Genomic DNA, 23,741 nt, shown 5'->3' with positions numbered 1-23,741 from the left:
GGTATGACCCTACATGCAAAATTTAAAGATCCTAGCAAAGCTTGAACCTGCCTAAGCGTACGAGAGGGAAAGGCCAGAGTGTTGTATATCAAACTCTCCATTTTAGCTATTTTATCCACTGGCAAACGACAACAGCCTGCGACCGAATTTATTTCTATCCCTAGGAACGACAAGCAAGTTGTTGGGCCCTCCGTCTTATCTTTGGCTATAGGTACCCCCATAACCGAGAAAAGTGCTTGCGCCGAGTACAGCGTATCCGAGCACAATGTGGAACTAGCCGGACCTACAAACAGAAAATCATCCAGATAGTGAGCAATGCCCTCGTGCCCTGGGCCCACCTGAATCGCCCAGTGTAGAAAAGAGCTAAAGGATTCAAAGAAAGCACTTCAGAGATACACCCCATGGGAAGGCATCTGTCGATGTAATATTTGTCCTTGATCTTAAATGCCATGTAGTGAAATGAGTCTGGGTGAAGGGGAAGCAGCCTGAATGCTGATTCAATATCCAATTTGGCCATAAGTGCCCCCTTTGCACAGGCCGCGTCCAACTCTTTCTTTGCTGATTTTGTAAGCTCAAACATTTTCACAAACCAGTCCTTCTTAATCCTATCCCTAATGCTAGAGCGCATACCTGCTAAAAGAGCGGAGTTCTAACACTGAACCATGGGGGCTCTATTTGCTGCCAACTTCGTTGTTGCTCCTCTTCTATCCCCTTGAGATCTAGATCTGCTAAAGTGTGTGTTGAGAATCTTGATCAACTTCCGCTGACCCTCCCCCAATGAAGAGGGGCAATTCTCGTCAGTGAAAGACATTGGCGGGCTATGTGTACGCTCGTGTGACAGACTACCAACCAATAACTCACCGTCTGTGCTCGCCTCTGCCTGTTGCCCTGCTCCAGACATCCCCGAAGGTACCGGGCCCGATGAAGCTTCCGTGGCCCCCGACTGCTGTGGCTCCCGTCCCCTCAAAACTCCCGCGGAAACAGTTGCTGGTAACACCCGACACTCTGCTGGGACGTCTGTTCGGCCCTCGGATCCTGGTCCGATCATGACCGAATGCGATGCCTGTGCTGGTGACCTTTCCATCTGCACTTACGTATCTGCAAACAGAGGCACGTTAGAAACAGAGGCAACCTGCATATCACCCCTAGGGATTCCTGCACCCACCGCCACACCCTCTGTTTGCCACTGCCAAGCCCCGACGAAGCCTGGGAGGGGGGGTCTAAACGGCATGGCAATCCCTGGCTCTGAACTACGACCTTCACCCTCTATGAAAGGGACCGGATACGAATGCGTATAAACACCCGACGGGGTAGGATAAGGAGGGGCAGCTCCAAACGAGGCACTCAGAGACGAACGACGAACCTCCCCTGTGGGGGGATAGGGTAAATTCCATGCCCCCCCCGACCGTCATGCTGATCCCAGCCTGCGATCCCCCAACATCGGCCCATGGTCTCCCCTGCCCTGAAATGGAGGGCTGGAACCCATGAGCCATGGCCACCCATCCTGCAAATGAGCCCGCGTGCTAGCCCCTTAGCCAACAACAGGGGTGCTGGATATCTGCCCAGGCCAATACTTACCCCTCCTCCGGATGCAGGTACCACCGAGCTACTCTGCCCATAAGCACTAACGCCCCCTGCCTCCCCTACCCCACAACCGCTTCTACTCCCTGGGGCGTAAAACAGCCTGGGTCCTGCCAATCCCACCCCCCTCCCTTCCGGGTTAACGCCACCCCTCTGCCGCAAACCCCCCTCCTCTGGCACTAGGGGGTCCCATATAACTGGCCTCAACCCTCTATAGGGGATACCACCCTCTGCCCCCCGACTGCTGAAGGATCTCTCTGGGCTGATGTTTCCCATGCCCTAAAAATGCCCCCCCCGCCGGGACCTGCGAGATAGACCGCACTAGCTCCTAGGGAGGAGAGGCCCTCAGCCCGACCTCTATCTGCGTGCTCCCACCCGCCCCCCCGCTATAGCAGCTCCCTTACCCGCTGTCCCTGCAGATGTAGCCAAAGCAGATCCAGCCGAGACACTCCCAGCCCGCCGCCCCCTACTTACTGAGATGTCTCGAGAAAAGGGGGAGGGAGACGCGCTGCGGGTCCCCCTAGCGGCCACACCGCTACCATGGAAGGACCGTGCCTGCGCACCAAGGGAAGCTGAAGGGGCTGGGAACGAACTACCCACACCACCCAACTCTCTATACCTAGCCGGTGCACTACGCACCAGGCTCGGCCGCGACATGACGGCGCTCAAAGGTAAGGAAAACCTAAGGGGAAAGAAACAAAGAGCGGATGGAGGGGCGGGTAGGATGAGGAGGAGGCACGGAGACCCAAGGAAACGAAGAGGGAAAAGGAGAAGGAGGAGGGGGGGAGAAAAGACGGGCAGAATCAGAAAGGGGGAAAAAAAAGACTGAGGGTAGACACACAGAATAGGAACCTGTAAACAAAACAAGAAAACAACAGAAAGAGTATTCAATATTACAAAATACTGCACAGCTCCTAGTCCTCTACTTAGCCTGACTCCACGGAGTCAGGAAGCAGGAAGAACCTTATCCTGTCTGCACTGACTTATAACTGTGTACAAGTCCCATCCCCTTCCTGCTCCTATTGGCTGACACTCTTTGGGGTCCACAGATAATAGGTGATTTAGCCAGTCACTCACCCGCATGATTTTAACTACGTTTAGTCTGATGGCCACACTTCTTTTATAGTAAATGAGAGCCTGTAACCAGACTTAGGTGAATACAAGCCTTTAAATCAGCAATGTCACCACTAGTAAAAATGGCAACAAAATATACTTACAAAGCTTACCACAGAAAGTTGTACATGTTAGTATGTTTGCACATCTTTACATGTAATTAAAACAAAGGACAGCAGTCAGGAGCACATGTTTAATGTACTGCTCTGCCAGAACATAGACCTCACTACTCAGATGTGAATCTCTCAATCACTCTGCTTCTGACTCACAAGCACTGCATGTTACACAATAATAGAGAGGCAGCATTGGGGAGGATCTAGATTATAGTGTCTCACCTCAGAGCTTAACATTATCGCTCTCCTCTCCTCTCACTGGTCATGCGGCCGTGCAGTATCCTTTGTCCCAGACATCATTTTAGAAGTGAAAGCATGTGGATAGGAGGTTGGCTGCAATTCTGTGCTAAGAAAATCGCTTGGAGATGGTAGGACAGGGTTAAAAAGGTTATTTATATTGGAATAGTTGTGATTTTACTATAGTTTATTAAGAGATCAGTCTGCTAATATTTTGTGCTGACAGTAAGGAAATAAAGAGAGGCAGACAAAAGAGTCTGCCTCTGAAAGCCATAGAGCCAGATGGTAGAAAGTAAGTGTGTGGGGGAGGGCTCTTACTGTAGTAGGGGTGGAGGCTGGGTATTAATTTTATTGCGATGGTGGGTGTTAATAATTTAATAGTGAGAGGGAAATATTAATATATTTATAGTTGTCAATTTATTTGATGAATGGGACAATATAATTTAATAGTGGGTCATAGCAATAAGTATTAATTTAAGGTGGTGTTTTGGCATTATTTAATTAATGCTAGGGTGGTTTGTTGGCTATTAATTTTATGTGGGGCTGAGTTTAGGGAGAAGGAGGGCTATTTTTAAGCTTTGAATCCCAATTTTTGAATATTTTGGCATTTTGCATGGAAATATGTTTAATTATTAAATGGGTATACTAATTATTTAAAATTGGGGCCGTTCAGGGGTAAATTTAAAGTAGAGGCATGTTGGGAGGGGTAGGTCTATTAATTTAATGTTGGTGTTAATTGGGGGTAATGGATCTAATAAATGAAATGCTAATTAATATCAGAGGTGGCAGAAATGGAATAGGTCTATTTATTAATTGTGAATGCTATTCATTTAATATCAGCATTGGTTTCAGGTAGTTAGGCCTAATTATTAAACGCAGATGCAAATTATTTAATATTGAGTCTGGTTGAGGGGGAAGTGAGACCTAAATGGTTCACTCACTGCTAGACTTCACAACTTTTATTGTAGCAAGGCTGTGTAGTGCTATGTAAACAGGACAACATGTTGCCATGGAAACACGGGGTGAAGCAAAGGTCAGCCCCTGCAGTGAAGCAGAGCTAGAAAGAAAGATAGGAAGGAAAGATAAAACAGGCAGTGAGAGATGCTAATAGCCAGAAACATGTGTGGCAGCTACAGGGGAAGGAAAGAGGTGAGAGAGGAGAGTTTGCTGGAAAGACAGCTTGTGCCAGCAAACAGTGAGACATCAGAGCTATTAAAAGTGTTGCTGAGTTTAGCGTTGCAGAGAAGTGTTTCTAGCTGAATACCTGCAGAAATTCAGCTGTCACGCAGCCTGAGGGAGATTGCACAGCATAGTAAGCCTATGTGTGGAGAGGCAGACTCCTGCGATTAGTGAATTGCATGTTAGCATAGAGGGACAGCTAGCAAGATCAGTCTTACCGGTAATCCACAGCCCAATAGTGGCTGAGACCCTTCATCTTCATCCAGAGGGAGAAAAATAAGCAACAACACACCAAACTCTGTGATTCCATTATTGCTGCATTAAGAAAAGGCATGATTCATTAAGGAGAGCAAAGCAAAAAAGAAGTTCATTTTATCCTGGACAAAACCATGTTACAATGCAAGGGGTGCAAATTAGTTTATTATTTTATACATAAGGAAAATACTAGCTGCTTTTTCATATAGCACAAACTATTATTATTATTATTATTATTATCATTTATTTGTTAGGCGCCACAAGGTATCCGCAGCGCCGCACACAGTACTAACAGTAGACTATACAGGGTGAAACCATACAGAACAATGAACAAAAAGTACCAATACTTCAGAAACTCTGGCTAGTCATATGCAGTAAAGACGGAGCGGAAGAACAGGTATGGAGACAGGAGGGGAGGGGGCCCTGCTCATACGAGCTTACATCCTAAGGGAGGGTAAACAGACCAGACACACGTGGATGATAGTTTTGGTGGCATCCTGAGAGCGAAAAGGACGGATGCGGGCGATGTTGCGTAGTTGGAAGCGACAGACTTGGGCAAGGGAATGAATGTGAGGGGCAAAAGAGAGAGGAGTCGAGGGTGGCGCCCAGGCAGCGAAGTTGGGTGACAGAGGAGATGGTGGTGTTGTTGACGACAATAGAGAGGTCATCGTGGGATGGGAGTCTGGGCGGAGGAAAGACAATGAGTTCTTGATACTTGATAGCTTTATTTTCTACACTGAAATGTAGATTTGATCTAGGACATGCCCTACCCCAACTATAAATCTCTCCCTAGATTTGAAATTTACTCCCCCCTCCAATGGAACATGGTTTTGCCAAGGTGCAAAGTTACTTCTTTTCTTTGCTTTCCTTTTCTTAATGAAACAGGTCCTGTACCGCTACTTTCACAGGTTAGTCCTCCTAACATTAATCTGTACATATATCAGAGATTGTATTACCTGTCAAAGATACAAAGATATAGAGACATTTCAAGCATCAGAGATCAAATGCACCTAAAGCTACCCAATTTAAGCGCCCAGGTTACCAACGCATCTACAAGTGCACCAATGTTAACTATTTAAACTTTCAAATTATTTAATGTTGCCAGGACTGTGATTACTGATTTAAATAATTGTTGCTTTATATTTTTCACACTGTGTGCTAGTGAGTTGTGGGAGAGATTGGGAGCCAGTAAATGCATGTGTGGTGGCCATCCTGTCTGTTTGTCATTACTGTTCACCATACTGTTACCTTCCCCTTTGCCCCACTTAAGCTAGGTACAAACCGGAGGTTTTTCAGCCAATTATCGGGCCAATCACCCGATAATCGACTGCTCTGCCACATGTCGCGTTTGTGTGTATACTTACACAATGAACGACAGTCATTCCAAAGTGCCGACTGGTGTTTCATTTGGCTAGTGGTACTGTTTAATAATCTTGTTTCAATCACCTTCCAATCATGAAGTCTGTATGCCCTCATGTTCACGATCTCCATAGAGTCTACAAAGTCATGGAGCTATATTTACTAAACTGCGGGTTTGAAAAATTGGAGATGTTGCTATAGCAACCAATCAGATTTAACATTTATTTAGTACATTCTACAAAATGGCAGCAAGAATCAGATTGCTATCTATAGGCAACATCTCCACTTTTTCAAACCCGCAATTTAAAGTTCATTGCCTCATAGTCTTTTCAGCCAATGAGGCAATGAACATGTCCTGGTAACTAAATGTAGAGAGTTCTGTAGATGGAATCATTTGTTTGCTCGTTCTGAGACTGAATATTTCACTTCACAGTCACAGAAGCTAGCAAAATTCCTTATGACATATGGATAGCTATAACAAGGCGGTTAATCAGTGTGCCGGGTATGATTGAATGCATATTGTGCTGTCAATCTCTAAACGACTATAGACCTGATGAAGAGCAAAAATCTGAAGGTGAATCATGTGTAGTGTGTATGCATGAATCGCATGAGCGGTTGGACTTTCAGTCATAGGAACAATCATTGTAGATAACAGATTGGTCAGAAAATTCTCCAGTGTGTACCTAGTCTTACTCAGTCCAGAATCTCCCCTATTTAAATCTATCTTACCCATTTATTTTCCCCAAAATAAACACCCAGTTGATTGTTTGTAACCACAGTGTGTGGCCCATTATTATTGAAAGGGTTAGTGTGGTCGAGTACAAATGGCTTCCTGAGTCAACCCCTGGTGGACTCAGTTACAGTCTGCATCCCACCATACTTTGTAGAAGATTTTGGTGGAGGCACTGAAGAGGCGAGAGATGACATTTCACCACCACTTTCAGAGTGCTAGGGAAAGGGGTGTTACATTATGTTGCTAAACCTTTTTCCAAACAGGGAACAAACATTCCAGGATCCAGACAAGCACCAACTCAGCTTAAGACATGGGCAGTAATGAGTAGTGGAAGTTTCAAGAAAGGAGAGATCAGCACAGTCAGCCAACTGTCTTAATACTAGTGGGGCAGTTCCAATTTTGGGTGATGCCCTGCTCAGTCAGGACTTTGTCCTGACTGCAACCATAGCTGGGAGGTATGTCCCGCTTCCCACTGTACTGCTCATTAAGGTTAAGCTGTGTGTACTATTGTTAGATGCAAGCAGCTCACTCTTAATAATTAGTACAGTGTGAAGTAGACACTATGGCAGCATGGCATTTACCCCCCTACCCCCCAATAAATCTTGACTTTGCCCCTGGCAGTGGCTACTGGTTGTTATAATAGTATATTGTACTATATATCAGTTCTTCCCAAATCCCAGGGGTCGGCGATAAGCAGGGTAAGCAAGAGACGGCGCCAAGCGCTCCCCTCTGCCTGTCCATCGGCCAGAAAAATAAATAAAAAATAAATACTCACCAGTACGGTGCATGGCACCCTCCTCCCTCTTCCCTGCTCCCCTCCTCGCTCCATTTGTACTGACTTTCAGGCGTGACATCATCAAGCCTGACATTTTCAGTAAGGAGCGACACAGAGAGGAGCCAGAAGAAAAGACCACAGAAGAGAAAAAGAAGAAAACAGAAAAAAGAAGAAAGAATGGCAAGTAAAAGGTAAGAAAATGAACGGAGAATTAAAGGGGCAGTGTATTACAAGGGAAACCGAAGAAGGGGCACGTGTGATCGTGAAGGGGCACAGTGTTATTATGAAGGGTCACATGTGATTATGAAGGGTCACATGTGATTATGATGGGGCACAGTGTAATGGTGATGGGACCTAAATACTTATTATGTTATTTTGACCCAACTACTTAAAAAATGGGATTACTCAGTAACCATTTTGCTTAGAGGTGCCTTGAAAAAAGTATGGAGAACCTAAGATAGTTTGGGAACCACTGGTATATATATAGTATAGTAGAACAATCTAGTGGAGAAAAAGCAGATTGCTGTATGACTCTGAGCAACACAACCCAAAAAACAAATAGATTTCTTGCTTTTAAAACCCCAAAGGGGTAAATGTATGAAAGTCCGATTTCTGCAAGTCGCCGGAAATCGGCGACTTTGCAGTGAAAATTTAAAGCGGCGATGGCTTGTAAAGGCAAGTTTGCCTTTACAAGCCATCGCCGCTTTAAATTAAAGCTGCAGAAATCGGACTTTCATACATTTACCCCCAAGTGTTTCAATCTGCAAGCAGTTGTGTGAGGGGCGGTACCAGTGACATCTGAAGTATTTATTTAGTGGACCAAAACCATATTACCATATCCTTCTCTCTTATGTACTAACACAGTAGTGATCGGATGGTAATATGTGAATACTAACCCGCTTACTAACCCCCACAAAATAGGCCTGACCATAAAGGTAATAGAAGTGGAGGGGAACCAAGACCCATAAGTTTTACTCATTGACTGGCATAATTATTGCGAACAATATGGAGTTGAATGTACCGCTTGTTAAGATAATAGCATATGTACTATTTGCAAACAATCGAGCTGTGGGATGCTTATATATCTAATCAGTTTGTTTTTCTGGACTCTAATATTTATTTTACATGCTAACACTAAACACACTGGGGTAAATATATCAAAGTGCGAGTTTGCCAGCGTGTTTAAATCACGACAAATAGCGTCCGTTTGTTTTTTTTATACTTTATCGCCGTATTACCCTACATCCCACAGCCCAGGGGTAGTAGGAAGAGCCCTAGTGCTATCAGCACTGGGCTGGTTCTTTCTAGGGGGAGGCCCACTCGTTTTTTTTGGCGGACCCCACTCCCTAGGGAATCCAGCCCAGCGCTGAACAGTCTAGGGTTGGTTAGTCATTATGGCAGGGGGACCCCTGCCGCACGTCCCTCTGCTATAGTGCCGCCAACCCTGGCTGGTTTGCCTAGTGCTGGTAAAGTGAAAATCGAGGGGACCCCACGCAAAATTTTTCCTCGATTTTCATGGGACCAGCACTAGTCAGGCAGCACTAGGGTTAAGCATGAATAGTGGGGGGACCTCACGCTTTTTTTTTTTTCAACTTTTATCTATTCTTTAACATTTTAACACTGCCACGGCAGTGTAACAGTGATGTGTTTCTACAACACGCTGCTATCAAGCAGCGTGTTGTATCTGGCGTGTTTAGAAGCAAACTCTCCTGAGTTTGCTAACTCGCAGCTTCATACATTTGAGAGCTGTATAGCTGCAGTGGCAAACAGTGGTGAGTTTGATCTCTGGCGATTTTGCAAGTAGCGATTTTGACAGAAGCAGAACTCTGGCGATTTTGTATGAAATCTCAGCTTCATACATCGGCGAGTTTCAACTCTCCCGAGAAAATCGCTGGAGTTGCAAAATCGCACTTTGATACATTTACCCCACTGTGTCAATTAGAGTCAGATCAAATTTTATCAGGCCGCAGTTTATCTCCCTAATTAGTGAGACCAGCCTGTTGATTTATCATTATTCTGTCTATATTTATTATTATTATTATTATTATTATTATCTTTGACTTATAAGGCACCACAAAGGGTCTGCAGCGCCGTACATTACATATACAGAAAACAGAACCAAAACACAACAAATATACAAAAATTAATACAAACACAGGTGACCGAGTAAAGTAAATCAGATTATATCTGACAGAAAGTGAAAGGGATGGTAGAAATCAGCGAGAAGAAGGCCAAAGCTTAAGAAAACAGGGCTAGCGAAGCAATCCAAGAGGTACAGAGGGTGAATGAGCAGTAGAAGGAGCACACAAGGAAAGAGGGGCCTGCTCATGACAGCTTACATCCTAAAGGGGGGAGACACAAAAAGGGTGGTACTAACTGGGGAAGAGAGCCAGGACAAGGAAGTTAGGAGGAAACTGATAGACTTGAATAAAGAAATGAGTCTTAAGGGCACGCTTGAAGCCTTTGAGAGTAAATGCTAACCTGATGGAACGTGGAAGATCATTCCACAGCAGGAGAGCAGCCTGGGCAAAGTCCTGAAGACGAGAGTGAGAGGAGTTCATCAGTGAAGTAGTGAGGCGGCGGTCACAGGCAGAGCGGAGGGGGCGGGTAGGAGTGTAGGTAGAGATGAGATTGGAGATGTAGGGAGGAAAGATTGACTAAGAGCTTTAAAAGTGAGGGTGAGGAGTTTAAATTTAATTCTGTAGGGTATGGGGAGCCAATGTAGTGACTTTTGGAGGGAGACTGCAGATACAGAGCGGCGGGAGAGAAAAATGAGGCGGGCAGCAGCATTGAGGATAGACTTAAGAGGATCAAGGCGAGAATCAGGTAGGCCAGAGAGAAGAAGGTTACAGTAGTCAAGGCGAGAGATAACATGCGAGTGAACAAGGGTTTTCGTAGCTTCCGTGGTAAGAAAGGGACGTATATTAGATATATTCCGAAGGTGGAAGTAGCAGGATTTTGAGAGGGACAGAATGTGAGGCTTGAATGAGAGGGAGGAATCAAGGATGACCCCAAGGCATCGGACTTGGGTGACAGAAACAAGTGTAGTGTTATTAACAGACATAGAGAGGGGGGAGGTGGGAGAGTCCTGGCAGGGGGGAAGACTATAAGCTTGGTCTTGGAAATATTGAGTTTAAGGAAGCGTTGGGACATCCAAGATGAGATGGCCGAGAGACAGGAGGAGACACGAGACAAAAGGGAAGGGGAGAGGTCAAGGGATGAAAGATAAATTTGGGTATCATCAGCATTGTGGTGGTACTGGAGGCAGATGAGGACACCAAGGGAAGAGGTGTAGAGGGAGAAAAGCATGGGGCCAAGAACGGAGAGTATATCATTCTTTATACCCTTCTCCCTGTGACATGGCAAGAGTTCTTGTCTATCAAGCTTATGTGCTTTCTCAAACTGTGCATTCACAGTCTCGGGATTATATTCCCGTTCCAAAAATCTCTCTTGCATTTGTCCTGCTTGTATTACATAGTCTGAATCTTTAAAGCAATTCCTCCTTACTCACAGAAATTTCCCGCTTGGAATATTTCGTATCCAATTACTATGGTGATTGCTTGTAGCAAGTATGTGATTTTTGCAATCTACCTTTTTCAAGTAAGTTCTTATTTCAAGTCTCCCATTTTCCACAAAGATCTCTAAGTCTAAATATTCAGTTTTTTCACTGCTGATTTGGGCTGTGAATTGTAAATTCAATGTAATCAAGCGTTGGGACATCCAAGATTAGATGGCCGAGAGACAGGAGGAGACACGAGACAGAAGGGAAGGGGAGAGGTCAGGGGATGAAAGATAAATTTGGGTATCATCAGCATAGAGGTGGTACTGGAGGCCAAAGGAGCTGATGAGGACACCAAGGGAGGAGGTGTAGAGGGAGAAAAGCAGGGGGCCAAGAATGGAGCCTTGAGGAACACCAACAGGTAGGGGAAGAGGGGGGATGTAGAATCATGGGTAGAGACTGAGAAGGAGCAGTTGGGGATGTAAGAGGAAAACCAGGAGAGGACAATGTTACATAGGCCTATAGATTTGAGAGTTTGCAAAAGGAGTGCGTGGTCAACGGTATCAAAGGCAGCAGAGAGGTCAAGAAGGATAAGAAGGGAGTAGTGTCTATTGGATTTAGCAAGGAGAAGGTCATTAGTGACCTTAGTGAGGGCAATTTCAGTGGAGTGGAGGGGGCGAAAACCAGATTGGAGCGGGTCAAGGAGTGAGTGAGAGGAAAGAAAAGAGGTGAGACGGTTATAGACAACCCATTCAAGGAGTTTGGAGGCAAAAGGAAGAAGCCAAATAGGGCGGTAATTAGAGAGAGAAGCGGATTAAAGGGACGGTTTCTTGAGTATGGGGAGACAAGAGCATGTTTAAACGAGGAGGGGAAGATTCCAGAGGAGAGGGAGAGGTTGAGGAGGTGTGCAAGGTGGGAGCAGGCTTCGAGAGAGAGGGAGCGGAGGAGGTGGTAGGGGATTGGGTCCTGTGTGCAAGTGGAGGGGAGAGAGGAAGAGAGAAGGGTATGGACTTCATCTGCAGATACCGGAGTGAAGGAAGAGAAGGAGGGTGAGCTAGCAGGAGGGGAGGGGAGAAAGGAGATAGCAGCACCAGAGGAGGGTGAGAAGGGGGACAGAATGGGCATGGAGAGGGGAGAGGGTGGGGTAAGAAGGGACTGCTGGGAGATGTCATGACGTATAGACTCAATCTTGGAGGTGAAGTGGGTAGCAAAGTCGACAGCAGAGAGCATGGGTGGGAGTGGGAGAGGGGGAGGGGAGAGGAGGGAGTTGAAGGTGGCAAAAAGCCAACGGGGGTTGGAGAATTGTGAAGAAATGAGAGCTTTAAAGAAAGATTGTTTAGAGAGGGATAGGGCTGAACTATAAGAGGCAAGCATGAACTTGAAGGGGAGGAAGTCAGCATGAGTGCGTGACTTTCTCCACAGCCGTTCTGCACTGTGGGAGCTTTTTTGAAGATAACGGGTAAGTTTAGTGTGCCACGGTTGCAGCAAGGACCGGCGAAGCTTGACGGTGACAGCTGGGGCGACAGAGTCAAGTGCAGCGGAAAGAGTGCGATTGTAAAAGGAGACAGCCTTATCGGAGCAAGAAAGAGTGGTGATGGGGGAGAGGAGCGAGCCCAGGGAGGAGGACAAACTGGTAGGATCAACTGTGTCAATATTACGCCTGGTGAGAGTAACATTGGGGGACGGGGATGATGAGAGGGGTGGAGAGATGCTAAAAGAGAGGAGATGGTGGCCTGAGAGAGGAAAAGGTGAATTAATGAGGTCAGAGACAGTACCGAGGTGTGAAAAAACCAGATCTAGGGAGTGGCCACTGCGGTGGGAGGGAGAGGAGGTACATTGAGAGAGACCAAGGGAGGATAAGATGGAGAGAAGTTTGGAGGCAGCAGGGTCTGAGGGATTGTCTATAGGGATATTAAAGTCCCCCAAGATGAGGGAGGGAAGGTCAGAGGAGAGAAAGTGAGGGAGCCAGGTGGCAAAGTGATCAAGAAATTGGGAGACAGGACCAGCAGGATGGTAGATAACAGCAATACGAAGGTGGACTGGGTGGAATAGGCGGATAGAGTGTAGGAGGAAAAAGAGAGGGAGGGTTCAGGGGGAAGAACCCGAAAAGAACAGCAGGAGGAGAGAAGTATGCCAACGCCACCACCTTGCCGCTCCCCAGGTCTGGGTGTGTGGGAGAAGGACAGCCCCCGAAAGAGAGAGCAGCTGGAGAGGTAGTGTCCTCAGGGGATAGCCAGGTTTCAGGGATGGCAAGCAGGTTGAAGGATCTAGAGATAAAGAGATCATGGATAGAGGTCAATTTGTTACAGACTGATCTGGCATTCCAGAGACCACAGGATAGTGGAAGGGAGGGAAGAGAAGAGATGTGGATGAGATTATTGGGGTTGCTCGTCTGCAAGGGTGAGTATGATAAGGAGCGAGGGGAATGACAGGAAGAGAGGGTTTGAATTGGACGAGACGCAGAAATAAGAGGGGATTTGTCAGCAGACAGGAGACGAGGGGCAGGGGAGCATGAGGTAGGGGAGGAGTGGAGATGGGGCAGATAAGGGGGTTTATGAGTGGGAGAGGCAGAAGGTAGGAGTGACCTGAGGGAGAAGATTAGCTGGGGGGAAAGAGAGGGAGGTGGTAGGTAGGAGCAGACTGACGCTGAGAGAAGAGCAGCGAAGGGGACAAGAGGGAAATGGTGTGAGTGGGGAAAGGGAGGAGAGAGGAGAATATAGAAGAGAGGGCAGCATGTTAGATCAGGGGCCCAGAGGCACAGAAGAGAAGAGAGGAGTGAAATAGGGAGGGGGATGGGAAGTGAGAGGGGGGAGTGAGGAGGAGGAAGAATATGGAAAGGTTGAATATGGGAAGCAGGGAGATAGAGGGAGAGGAGAGAAGTGAGAGAGGAGTAAATCATGATAACGCTAGAGAAGGTGTGGAATAGACAGTAGAAAGAATTCAGAAATCAAGAATGGTAAGGGCTTACAAGTAGAGTGAGGAAATGGTGAGAGCACAAGAGGTGAGCAAAATGAAAGAATGCAAAGGTAGAAAGAGAGAAAAGAGGGAGAAGAGATGTAAAGTATGAGTCAGGGAAAAAGAAGCAGAAAGGACAGCAGAGATACCAGATGGGTGTGTTTAGAAAAAACAGTTAAATGAGACAGTGACATTAGGCATGATTGGAAGGCAATAGTATAACATATGGCATAATACAAGGTGCACTGAGCTGGTTATACAAGTCCACAAGACAAGAGAGAGCCAGTTCAAAGTTCATTCTAAGTTGAGCAGCAGTGTGGTTTAAAGTGGGAATCCAAGCACCATAAGACGAATCACCAAGTGATAATACTGCAGCAGGCCTGAATAAGTGTGAGAAACAGTTCAGCAGGGAGAGTCCAGGCAGTTAACAATCCAGGTGGTGAAGTATATCAGAGCTCAGGGCTGATTGTTGAATGTTGTCCTCATGTAGCAGTGTTTGCAGGTAGAATGTTCCCCTCCTGTTCATCTCTTGTATATCTCTAACTGTACTAGTTAATACACTTAGAAGAATCTTCACTAGCTAACAGCCTATAGGCTTAAACAGCCTAACACTGCTGTTTAAATAGGTTCAAATAGCCATGTCACCATTTTCATGAGTTAACCCCCACTAATCACACACTACAAGCAAAGTAATAAAATTCGTAAACAAACAAATAGAGGGTAACCATACCATATAACTACAATCTGCACATATGATCTTTTACAGATAGCTTGAGCAGTGGTAGAATGAGATATTTACCATATAACTACAATCTGCACATATGATCTTTTACAGATAGCTTGAGCAGTGGTAGAATGAGATATTTACCATATAACTACAATCTGCACATATGATCTTTTACAGATAGCTTGAGCAGTGGTAAAATGAGATATTTACCATATAACTACAATCTGCACATATGATCTTTTACAGATCGCTTGAGCAGTGGTAGAGTGAGATATTTACCATATAACTACATTCTGCACATATGATCTTTTATAAGGGTGTAATTTACATACAATTATCTAAATGTCTTATTCGTATCATTAATCCTATATTGGTACGTTTTTTTAATTATTTCAATTATAATATCGTAAGCAAATGTTCGAGTTTGATATATTCAATTGCCCTTTCTTTCTCGGTATATGTGTCCCTTATCTTGAGCGCTAAATTCCTAGTTTATTAGTTGTACTCTAACAATATACAGCAACAGGTAGTAAAGATTTGGAATTCCACACTTTACATGCTTCAGCGATTTTCTCAAACCATTTCAGATGTGTGGTGGCAGTTGTGAAGAGGTCATTAGAGAATACACTGTAAATGACTGTAAATGATTGTTAATTGCAATATAAGCAACTTCCAGAGAATCCATTCATACATACAGATTTAAAAAGAGAAAGAGAAAGCTTAATTTAAACAAATTAGAACAAGAAGGTCTATGCCAATTAAAGGAGAATGAAGAATTGGTGATAAAACGTCTGATAAAGGGGGAGGAACGGTACATATGGATAAATCTCAGTATTTTAAGGAAGCTTACAGATTACTTAATGATCAGGATACATGTGAAATTTTGAAGGGAGATCCAACTGAACAATACAAAAAGGAATTAAAAGGAATTCTAGATTCTGGTTTAGAACCGGGAATTTTAACTAAAGATGAATATGAATACCTAAACACAAAATAACCAAGAATTCCAGTTTTTTACTTTTTACCTAAAATTCATAAGAATCTGATTAATACGCCTGGTAGACCCATTATGTCGGGAATTGGTTCAGTAACGGCCAATTTATCAGAATACATCGATAAATTTTTACAACCACTTGTGATAAAACAGAGGAGTTATCTCAAAGACACGACGCAATGTCTTACCATGCTTTAGGATATTGAATGGGAGGAAGGGAATTTCATTATAACTTGTAACATCACATCCCCTTATACCGTGATTGATCATTGGAAGGTTTGTGAGTACATAGAAATGACACTTCAGGAAGAGTCTACATTGGACAGTCGTCAAGTTCAATTTATTTTAGAAGGAATTATGTTCATATTAGGATAATTGCTTCTGGTTTAAAGGTAAACATTATAGACAAAAACGTGGGATGGCTATGGGGAAACGTTTTGCATCAGGGTATGCAAATTTATTCGTAGACCTGTGGGAGAAGGACAGAATCTGGCATAACAACCCATACAGTCGTCATATTGTAGAATGGAAGAGATATATAAACAACGTGATATGTATTTGGCCAAGAAATAGGGAAGAAGTAGAAAGATTTGTGGCATACATAAATTATAATACATTAAATTTAGAATTCACAGCCCACATCAGCAGTGAAAAAGCTGAATATTCAGACATAAGCTTGATAGACAAGAACTCTTGCCATGTCACAGGGAGAAGGGTATAAAGAATAATCTACTCTCCGTTCTTGGCCCCATGCTTTTCTCCCTCTACACCTCTTCCCTTGGTGTCCTCATCTGCTCCTTTGGCCTTCAGTACCACCGATATGCTGATGATACCCAAATTTATCTTTCATCCCCTGACCTCTCCCCTTCCCATCTGTCTCGTGTCTCCTCCTGTCTCTCGGCCATCTCATCTTGGATGTCCCAACGCTTCCTTAAAATCAATATTTCCAAGACCAAGCTTATAGTCTTTCCCCCTCCTAGGGCTCTCCCACCCCCCCTCTCTATTTCTGTTAATAACACTACCCTTGCTTCTGTCCCTCAAGTCCGATGCCTTGGGGTCATCCTTGATTCCTCCCTCTCATTCAAGCCTCACATTCTGTCCCTCTCAAAATCCTGCTACTTCCACCTTTGGAATATATTTAAGATACGTCCCTTTCTTACCACGGAAGCCACGAAAACCTTGTTCACTCGCTTGTTATCTCTCGCCTTGACTACTGTAACCTCCTTCTCTCTGACCTACCTGATTCTCGCCTTGACCCTCTTAAGTATATCCTCAATGCTGCTGCCCGTCTCATTTTTCTCTCCCACCGCTCTGTATCTGCTGTCTCCCTCCAACAGTCACTACATTGGCTCCCCATACCCTACAGAATTAAATTTAAACTCCTCAGATTAACTCTGGGACAGATAGTGAAAGGGATGGTAGAAATCAGCGAAAAGAAGGCCAAGGCTTAAGAAAACAGGGAAAACTGGGCTAGCGAAGCAGGCCAAGAGGTACAGAGGGTGAAGGAACAGTAGAAGGAGCACACAAGGAAAGAAAGCCCTGCTCATAAGAGCTTACATCCTAAAAGGAGGGGGGAGACACAAAAAGGGTGCTACTAATTGGGGGAGAGAGCCAGGACAAGGAAGTTAGGAGGAGGACAGATAGACCTGAATAAAGAAATGAGTCTTAAGGACACACTTGAAGCCTTTGAGATAGATGCTAACCTGATGGAACGTGGAAGATCGTTCCACATCAGGGGAGCAGCCCGGGCAAAGTCCTGAAGACGAGAGTGAGAGGAGGTGATCAGTGAAGTAGTGAGGCGGCGGTCACGAGCAGAGCGGAGGGGGCGGGTAGGAGTGTAGGTAGAGATGAGATTGGAGATGTAGGGAGGGGAAAATTGACTAACAGCTTTAAAGGTGAGGGTGATTTGCTTTACCCTGTCACCTGTGTTTGTATATATTTTTGTATCATGTTGTGTCTTGGTTCTGTTTTCTGTATATGTAATGTACGAAGCTGCGGACCCTTTCTGGCGCCTTATAAGTCAAAGATAATAATAATAATAATAATCTAAAGCAAGTGAGATTTATCACCCAATATAGTGACTATCCTACTAAATTGAAGAAAATTGTAGAAAAACATTGACCCATTCTATTAAAATATGATAAATTGGAATGGTTGATACAGGAGAAACCAACAGTAGTTTATAGGAAATGTCAGAATATAAAGAATGATTTAGTGCAGATTGCAATTCCGATAAAAGAAACTACAAAGGAAGGGACATGGTTAAATGAAAATAGGTCAGGGTTCTATCATTGCCATAGGTACTAAACCAACAGAGGAATTCAGGTCAAATTCAAATGAAAAAATATGTCCCGTGAAAGATAAAATCATGTGTGACACTACGGGGGTGATATATCTCATAGAGTGTCCGTGCGGCCTACAGTATGTTGGCCACACTATTAGGAGTCTAAAAGTGAGGCTAAGTGAATACTGCAGAAACATCCGTAAGCGGGTAGAAACACACAGTGTATCAGATCATTACGCTAAGAGACATAATGCAGACCCTTCAAGTCTAAAGTTTATGGGTATAAAAAAGATCCAAAAACCATGGAGAGAAGGGGATTTATTGACTAAAATATCCAGAGCGGAAGCAAAATGGATATTTGAACTTTCCACTCCGACACCAAAAGGATTGAGTTTAGATTTTGATCTGGGGAGTTTTTTAGATAAGCAGTAACATCAGCAGACAGAAGCACATCATATTTTGGGTTTATATTAACACACTATCCAAGTATATTATATGATATTATCCTATTCCATATATAATGATCTACTTTTAATTGAGTTTGGAGCCTATAGCAATGTATTATTATACAGATATATTGAATAGTGCTGTCAGTTGGCGTATCAAATTGTAAAACGTGGGCGTTTACCTTAACTGACGTCACAAGCTACCGACTATATATCAGACCAGCCTACAAACGGTTTTCCCAATCCCTGAGGAAGCCTGTATAGTTGAAATGTGTTGGAGGTGAATGGGAGCTTACATACTACAAGCAGACGAGCATATCACATGTAAACATTATAAGAACTGGTATTATTATTATTATCTTTTATTTGTTAGGCACCACAAGGTATCCGCAGCGCCGTACATAGTAAAAACAGTAAACCATACAGGGTGGAACAGTACAGAACAGTAAACACAAAGTACCAAAACTTCAGAGGCTCCAGGCTGACAAATGGAGTAAACACGGAGCAGAAGAACTGGTATGGAGACAGGAGGGGAGAGGGGCCCTGCTCATTCGAGCTTACATCCTAAAGGAGGGTGGATGAAACAGGCACGATAGGGAGGCGGTGATGCAAGGGGGAGACAGAGGGGACCAGAGGAGAGAGGGGAGAACGAGCGGAGGAGATGAGGGGCAAGGTGGAAGGTTGGTAGGCTTTGAGGAACAGATGAGTTTTGAGTGCTCGTTTGAAGCAGCACAGATTGGGAGCGAGACGGATGGAGCGAGGGAGGTCATTCCATTGCAGGGGGGCAGCACGAGAGAAGTCTTGGATTCTGGAGTGGGAAGAGGTAATTAGAGTGGAGCAGAGGCAACTGTCATTTGCCGAGCGTAGGGAGCGGGTGGGAGTGTGAATGGTGAGGAGTTTAGAGATACAAGGGGCAGTAGACTGGGAGAGAGCTTTGTAGGTGGTGGTAAGGAGTTTGAAGAGGATTCTGTAGGGGAAAGGGAGCCAGTGTAAGGCATGCTAGAGAGGGGAGGCACAGGAGGAGCGCCGTGAGAGAAAGATGAGTCGGGCAGCCGCATTGAGTACAGAGCGGAGGGGGGCAAGATGGGAGAGGGGGAGGCCAGTGAGGAGAAGTTTGCAGTAGTCAAGGCGGGAGATGATGAGTGCATGAAAGGGCAAAAGGGAGAGAAGAGTCGTGGGTGACACCCAGGCACCGGATTTGGGTGACAGAGGAAATGGTTGTGTTATTAACAACGATAGATTGTGGTGGGAAGGGAGTCTGGAGGGAGGAAAAACAATGAGTTCAGTTTTAGAGATGTTAATTTTGAGAAAGCGTGAGGACATCCAGGAGGTGATGGCAGAGAGGCAGTCAGATACACGAGAGAGGAGGGTAGAGGAGAGATCAGGAGAAGAGATGTAGAGTTGAATGTCGTCAGCATAAAGGTGGTACTGAAGACCAAAGGAGGAGATGAGCGCTCCGAGGGAGGAAGTTCGGAGCGAAAAGAGAAGGGGTCCAAGGACAAAGCCCTGGGGGACTCCAACCGGGAGGGGGTGGAGGAGGAGCCAGACATGGAGACAGAGAAGGTGCGGTTGGCGAGGTAAGAGCAGAACCAGGCGTGTACGGAACTAGAGAGGCCGAGAGAGAGAAGAGTTTGCAGAAGGAGGGGGTGGTCTACGTTGTGAAAGGCAGCGGAAATGTCAAGGAGGATGAGTAAGGAGAAGTGACCCCTGGATTTGGCTGTTAGGAGGTCATTGGTGACTTTGGCCAGGGCAGTTTCAGTGGAGTGGAGGGGGCGGTAACCAGATTGGAGAGGGTCGAGGAGGGAGTTGTCAGAGAGGTATCTGGTGAGATGACTGCAGACTAACCGCTCCAGTAGCTTGGAGACATGGGGGAGAAGTGAGATGGGGCGGTAATTGGCGACGGAGGTGGGGTCAAGATTGGGTTTTTTGAGGATAGGAGAGATAAGAGCGTGTTTGAATGAGGAGGGAAAAACACCAGTGGAGAGTGATAGGTTAAAGAGGTGTGCCAGGCAGTGGAAGAGAGAGAGCGAAGGAGGTTAGAGGGGATGGGATCAAGAAGGCAGGTGAAGGGTGGAGAGGAAAGAATAAGGGAGCGAACTTCTTCGCCCCGATGTGGGGCAGAAGGAGCACCAGAGTTGGTTGTTACAGGGGGGTGGAGCGATAAGGGCAGCGTGAGAGGTGTTAGAGGAGGAGATGTTAAGTCTGATGGTTTCGATTTTGGAAGAGAAAAAAGAGGCAAAGTCATTAGCGGAGAGGGAAGGTGGGACCGGAGGGGGGGGGGGGGCGGAGAAAGGAGGGAGTTAAAGGTGGCAAAAAGACGGCGTGGATTGGAGGACTGAGAGGAAATGAGGGACTTAAAGAAGGTTTGCTTAGCAAGGGAGAGGGCAGAGCAGAATGAGGAGAGGATAAATTGAAAGTGAAGGAAGTCGGCCAGGGAACGAGATTTCCTCCAGAGGTGTTCCGCAGTGCGAGAGCACCTTTGGAGGAAGCGGGTGAGTTTGGAGTGCCATGGTTGGGGAATAAGACGGCGTCGGCGGATGGGAGAGGCAGGGGCGACAGCGTCCAGGGGAGTAGTGAGGGAATGGTTGTAGAGACAGGAGGCCTGGTCAGGGCAGGCCAGGTAGGGAAGGGGGAAAGGAGAGAGTCAAGAGAGGAAGAGAAAGAGATGGGATTGATCGCTTCAAGGTTACATCTGGTGAGGGTGGCTTTGGGCGGTGGAGGAGCAGGGGAGGAGGACAGAGTGAAAGAGAGGAGATTGTGTTCTGAGAGTGGGAAGGGAGAGTAGGAGAAATCAGAGAGATCACAGAGATGAAAGAAGACAAGGTCGAGGGAGTGACCAAGATGGTGGGTGGGAGAGGAGGTCAACTGGGTGAGGCCAAAGGAGGAGGAGAGGGAGAGAAGTTTGATGGTGGCAGGGTCCAAGCAGCTGTCAATGGGGATGTTGAAGTCACCGAGTATAATGGAGGGAAGGTCGGAGGAAAGGTAGTGGGGGAGCCAGGCAGCGAAGTTGTCCAGGAAAAGGGAGGTAGGCCCTGGGGGGCGGTAGATGACGGAGACACGGAGGTGGACAGGGGAGAAGAGACGGATGGAGTGAACTGCAAAGGAGCCGAAAGAGAGGGAGTGTAAAGTGGGAATGACCTGAAAAGTACAGCAGGGGGACAGGAGGAGGCCCACGCCACCTCCTGGACGATTGTCCGGTCTGGTGGAGTGGGTGAAGGAGAGGCCTCTATAGGATAGCGCAGCGGGTGAGGTGGTGTCAGAGGGAGTGAGCCAGGTTTCAGTGATGGCAAGAAGGTTAAGAGAGTTGGAGATGAAGAGGTCGTGGATGGAGGTCAGTTTGTTACGGATGGACCTTGAGTTCCAGAGGGCGCAGGAGAAAGGGAGGGAAGGAAGGGGGGAGATGTAGATAAGATTGTTGGGGATGCTAGGGGAGGGGTGAGAGTTGGACCGGTGAAGGAGGCTGTGGGAGAGGTTGATGGAGCAAGAGGGAGGGATGGGACTGTGAGAGAGGGACTGGTGGAGGTGGCCTGGGGAGAGGAAGTGTATGGGAAAGGAGCGGGGTTGCATAGTGAGAGATGGGAGAGAGGAGTGAGAGAGACGGGCAGCAGAGGTAGGAGGAGAAAACTGAGCCTAGTCAAATAAGTACTGACTGAGCCGAGAAATACTGAAGTGGGACTGTACAGGATAGAGGGACAGAGTGAAACGGGAGGGCAGAATCAAAACAATATGAACGATACAAGGTGGGGAAGAGCAGGGGCAAGGCAGAGCGGACAATGAAAGTGGAGGAGAATAAAATAACAATCAAACAAAACAATGTGTGGTGGAGAACAGTAAAATAAAGTAAAGGTGGAATAGATAAATTCAATTAAGTTAAAGTAAACAAATTGAAATGGTGGTAAGTTGAGATGGGGCTACAGAGAGCCCAAACCGAGAGAGATTGAAGGTTAACTCAGGAACGGGGAGTCCAGGAGGATACTAGGTAATCGCAGGAGTAGTCCAAAAGGGGTCCAGCAATTAGGAGGTAGGCACAGGAGATGGAGTAGTCCGAGGGGTCCAGTGATGAGGAGGGAGCAGAGTTCCATAGGGTCGAGACGGTCCCAGGGTTCCAGAGGGTCGAGAACCTTTAGATCAGAGTTCAGTCCCCGAAGGCAAAAGGGCAGGTGGGTCCTGGGGTCAGAGTTTGGGTGAGACTGGTGGGACAGCCCTGGGGATCCAGAGGCAGCCTAAGATGGAGGGCTGTGCAGAGGAGCCACAGAGGCTACAGGGAGCCGGTACCGGGGCACCAACGTGGAGAGGCAGCAGGCGGGAGAGGGCTAACTAGAATACCCGCATCAGGCGGGGTCCGGTGGAGAGGAGCCCTAGAATCCTGAGGCAGCCTGAGATGGAGGGCTGTGCAGGAGAGCCATGGAGGTCACAGGGGGCTGGCACAGGGGCGCCAACATGGAGAGGCAGCAGGAGGGAGAGGGACACACAAGGGACCCAAGGGCTAACTAAAATACCCACAGCGGGCAGGGGTCCGGTGGAGAGGAGTAGGCAGAAACCGCGGCCAGTGGTGGCAGGGCGCTAAGGATGCCGAGGAGGGGATGGCAGGCTCACCTTAGTCAGAGAGCTCAGCGACCACTGGAGGGAACAGCGGGACCAGATGAGTGCAGCGTCTGTCCGGAGAAGCAGGAGGGCATCAGCCACGGAACAGGAGGAACAGCAGGCGGAAGACTGGTGGCGGAGCAGCATGGGTCCATGGCGTGGAGGCGGAAGCAGCAATCGTGGTGGTCCAGACAAAAGGCGAAGTATCCAGACGATCGGCTGCACTAACAGACTACCAGCACTTTTTCAACACTGGTCGGCTGTAATGTACAGTGGTACCGACGAGGAGGCGGGAAGGCAGGAAGCGGGAAGCAGTAGTCATGGAGGTAGATGGCGGGCGATGTAACCGGCAGCGTGGAGCGTGGAGGTCCGGCATCAGGTAGGAGCAAAATAGGTAGGAGTATAGGTAGCATTCAGCAGTATAGGTAGTATTCAGCAGGCATCTCCGTGGTCCAGAGGTTACAAGCTGGGCTCCAACGGAGAGCAGGCAGCACATTTCTGTCCACTGTGCATCTGTGTAAGGTTGCTGGTATTAATAGAGACGAGTGTGCGAGAATCACTACTGTTGAAACAAGAAGTATGGAAGTTGGAATAATAATAATGCGTTCCAAAAGACCAGGAAGTGAGCACCATATAGAAGTTGCGGTTTTCAGAGTCTGAGACTACGAGAGGGCTGGCTAAAGAACGAATTCATCCAGGGATTATTACTGCATTCCAGAGCACAGTGTTTCTACACTATGGAATTTTATTCACTACAATCAAGATATAGCGTCGGTCCGCATCTGTGAGTGCTCACGCAAGTAATGATATGTGCACATATCCTTTAAAGGATTTTATCATAACACTGACGAGTGTAAAGGACTGAGGACTGATTAGAAGCTACATATTTATGCCATTATTTTTGTTT

At 46.4% G+C, this 23,741-nt stretch overlaps 1 protein-coding gene and 1 long non-coding RNA gene across 3 annotated transcripts in view; both read right to left on the bottom strand.

Annotated features, from left to right (window-relative positions):
• LOC142100759 (uncharacterized) overlaps positions 1-23,391 on the bottom strand; it is a 36,286-nt gene extending 12,895 nt beyond the window's left edge. Inside the window, exons 1-2 of one of the 2 annotated variants that reach the window (XR_012678896.1) lie at positions 22,847-23,391; positions 862-1,098 (exon numbers count right to left, since the gene is read on the bottom strand). This is a non-coding gene — a long non-coding RNA (uncharacterized LOC142100759). Of the gene's footprint in view, positions 1-861; positions 1,099-3,029; positions 4,927-22,846 lie in introns of those variants that run through there. The other variant, XR_012678897.1, reaches the window with a different exon arrangement.
• LOC142101636 (uncharacterized) lies at positions 7,201-14,660 on the bottom strand. The gene is made up of 2 exons (XM_075186042.1): positions 12,489-14,660; positions 7,201-7,371 (listed from the first exon to the last, which is right to left on the bottom strand). The coding sequence occupies exon 1, from the start codon at positions 13,741-13,743 to the stop codon at positions 12,826-12,828; it is 918 nt and encodes a 305-aa protein (XP_075042143.1). The 5' UTR covers positions 13,744-14,660; the 3' UTR covers positions 7,201-7,371; positions 12,489-12,825.
• Positions 23,392-23,741: the final 350 nt, after the last annotated feature.

Source organism: Mixophyes fleayi, chromosome 9 (assembly GCF_038048845.1).
Source record: "Mixophyes fleayi isolate aMixFle1 chromosome 9, aMixFle1.hap1, whole genome shotgun sequence".
Taxonomy (NCBI): Eukaryota; Metazoa; Chordata; class Amphibia; order Anura; family Limnodynastidae; genus Mixophyes; species Mixophyes fleayi.
This window is presented reverse-complemented; position numbering and strand designations above follow the sequence as displayed.

Bases quoted from the DNA above. Each gene is read 5' to 3' on its own strand.
- LOC142101636 (XM_075186042.1), bottom strand. From the start codon at position 13,743: ATGATTTACTCCTCTCTCACTTCTCTCCTCTCCCTCTATCTCCCTGCT.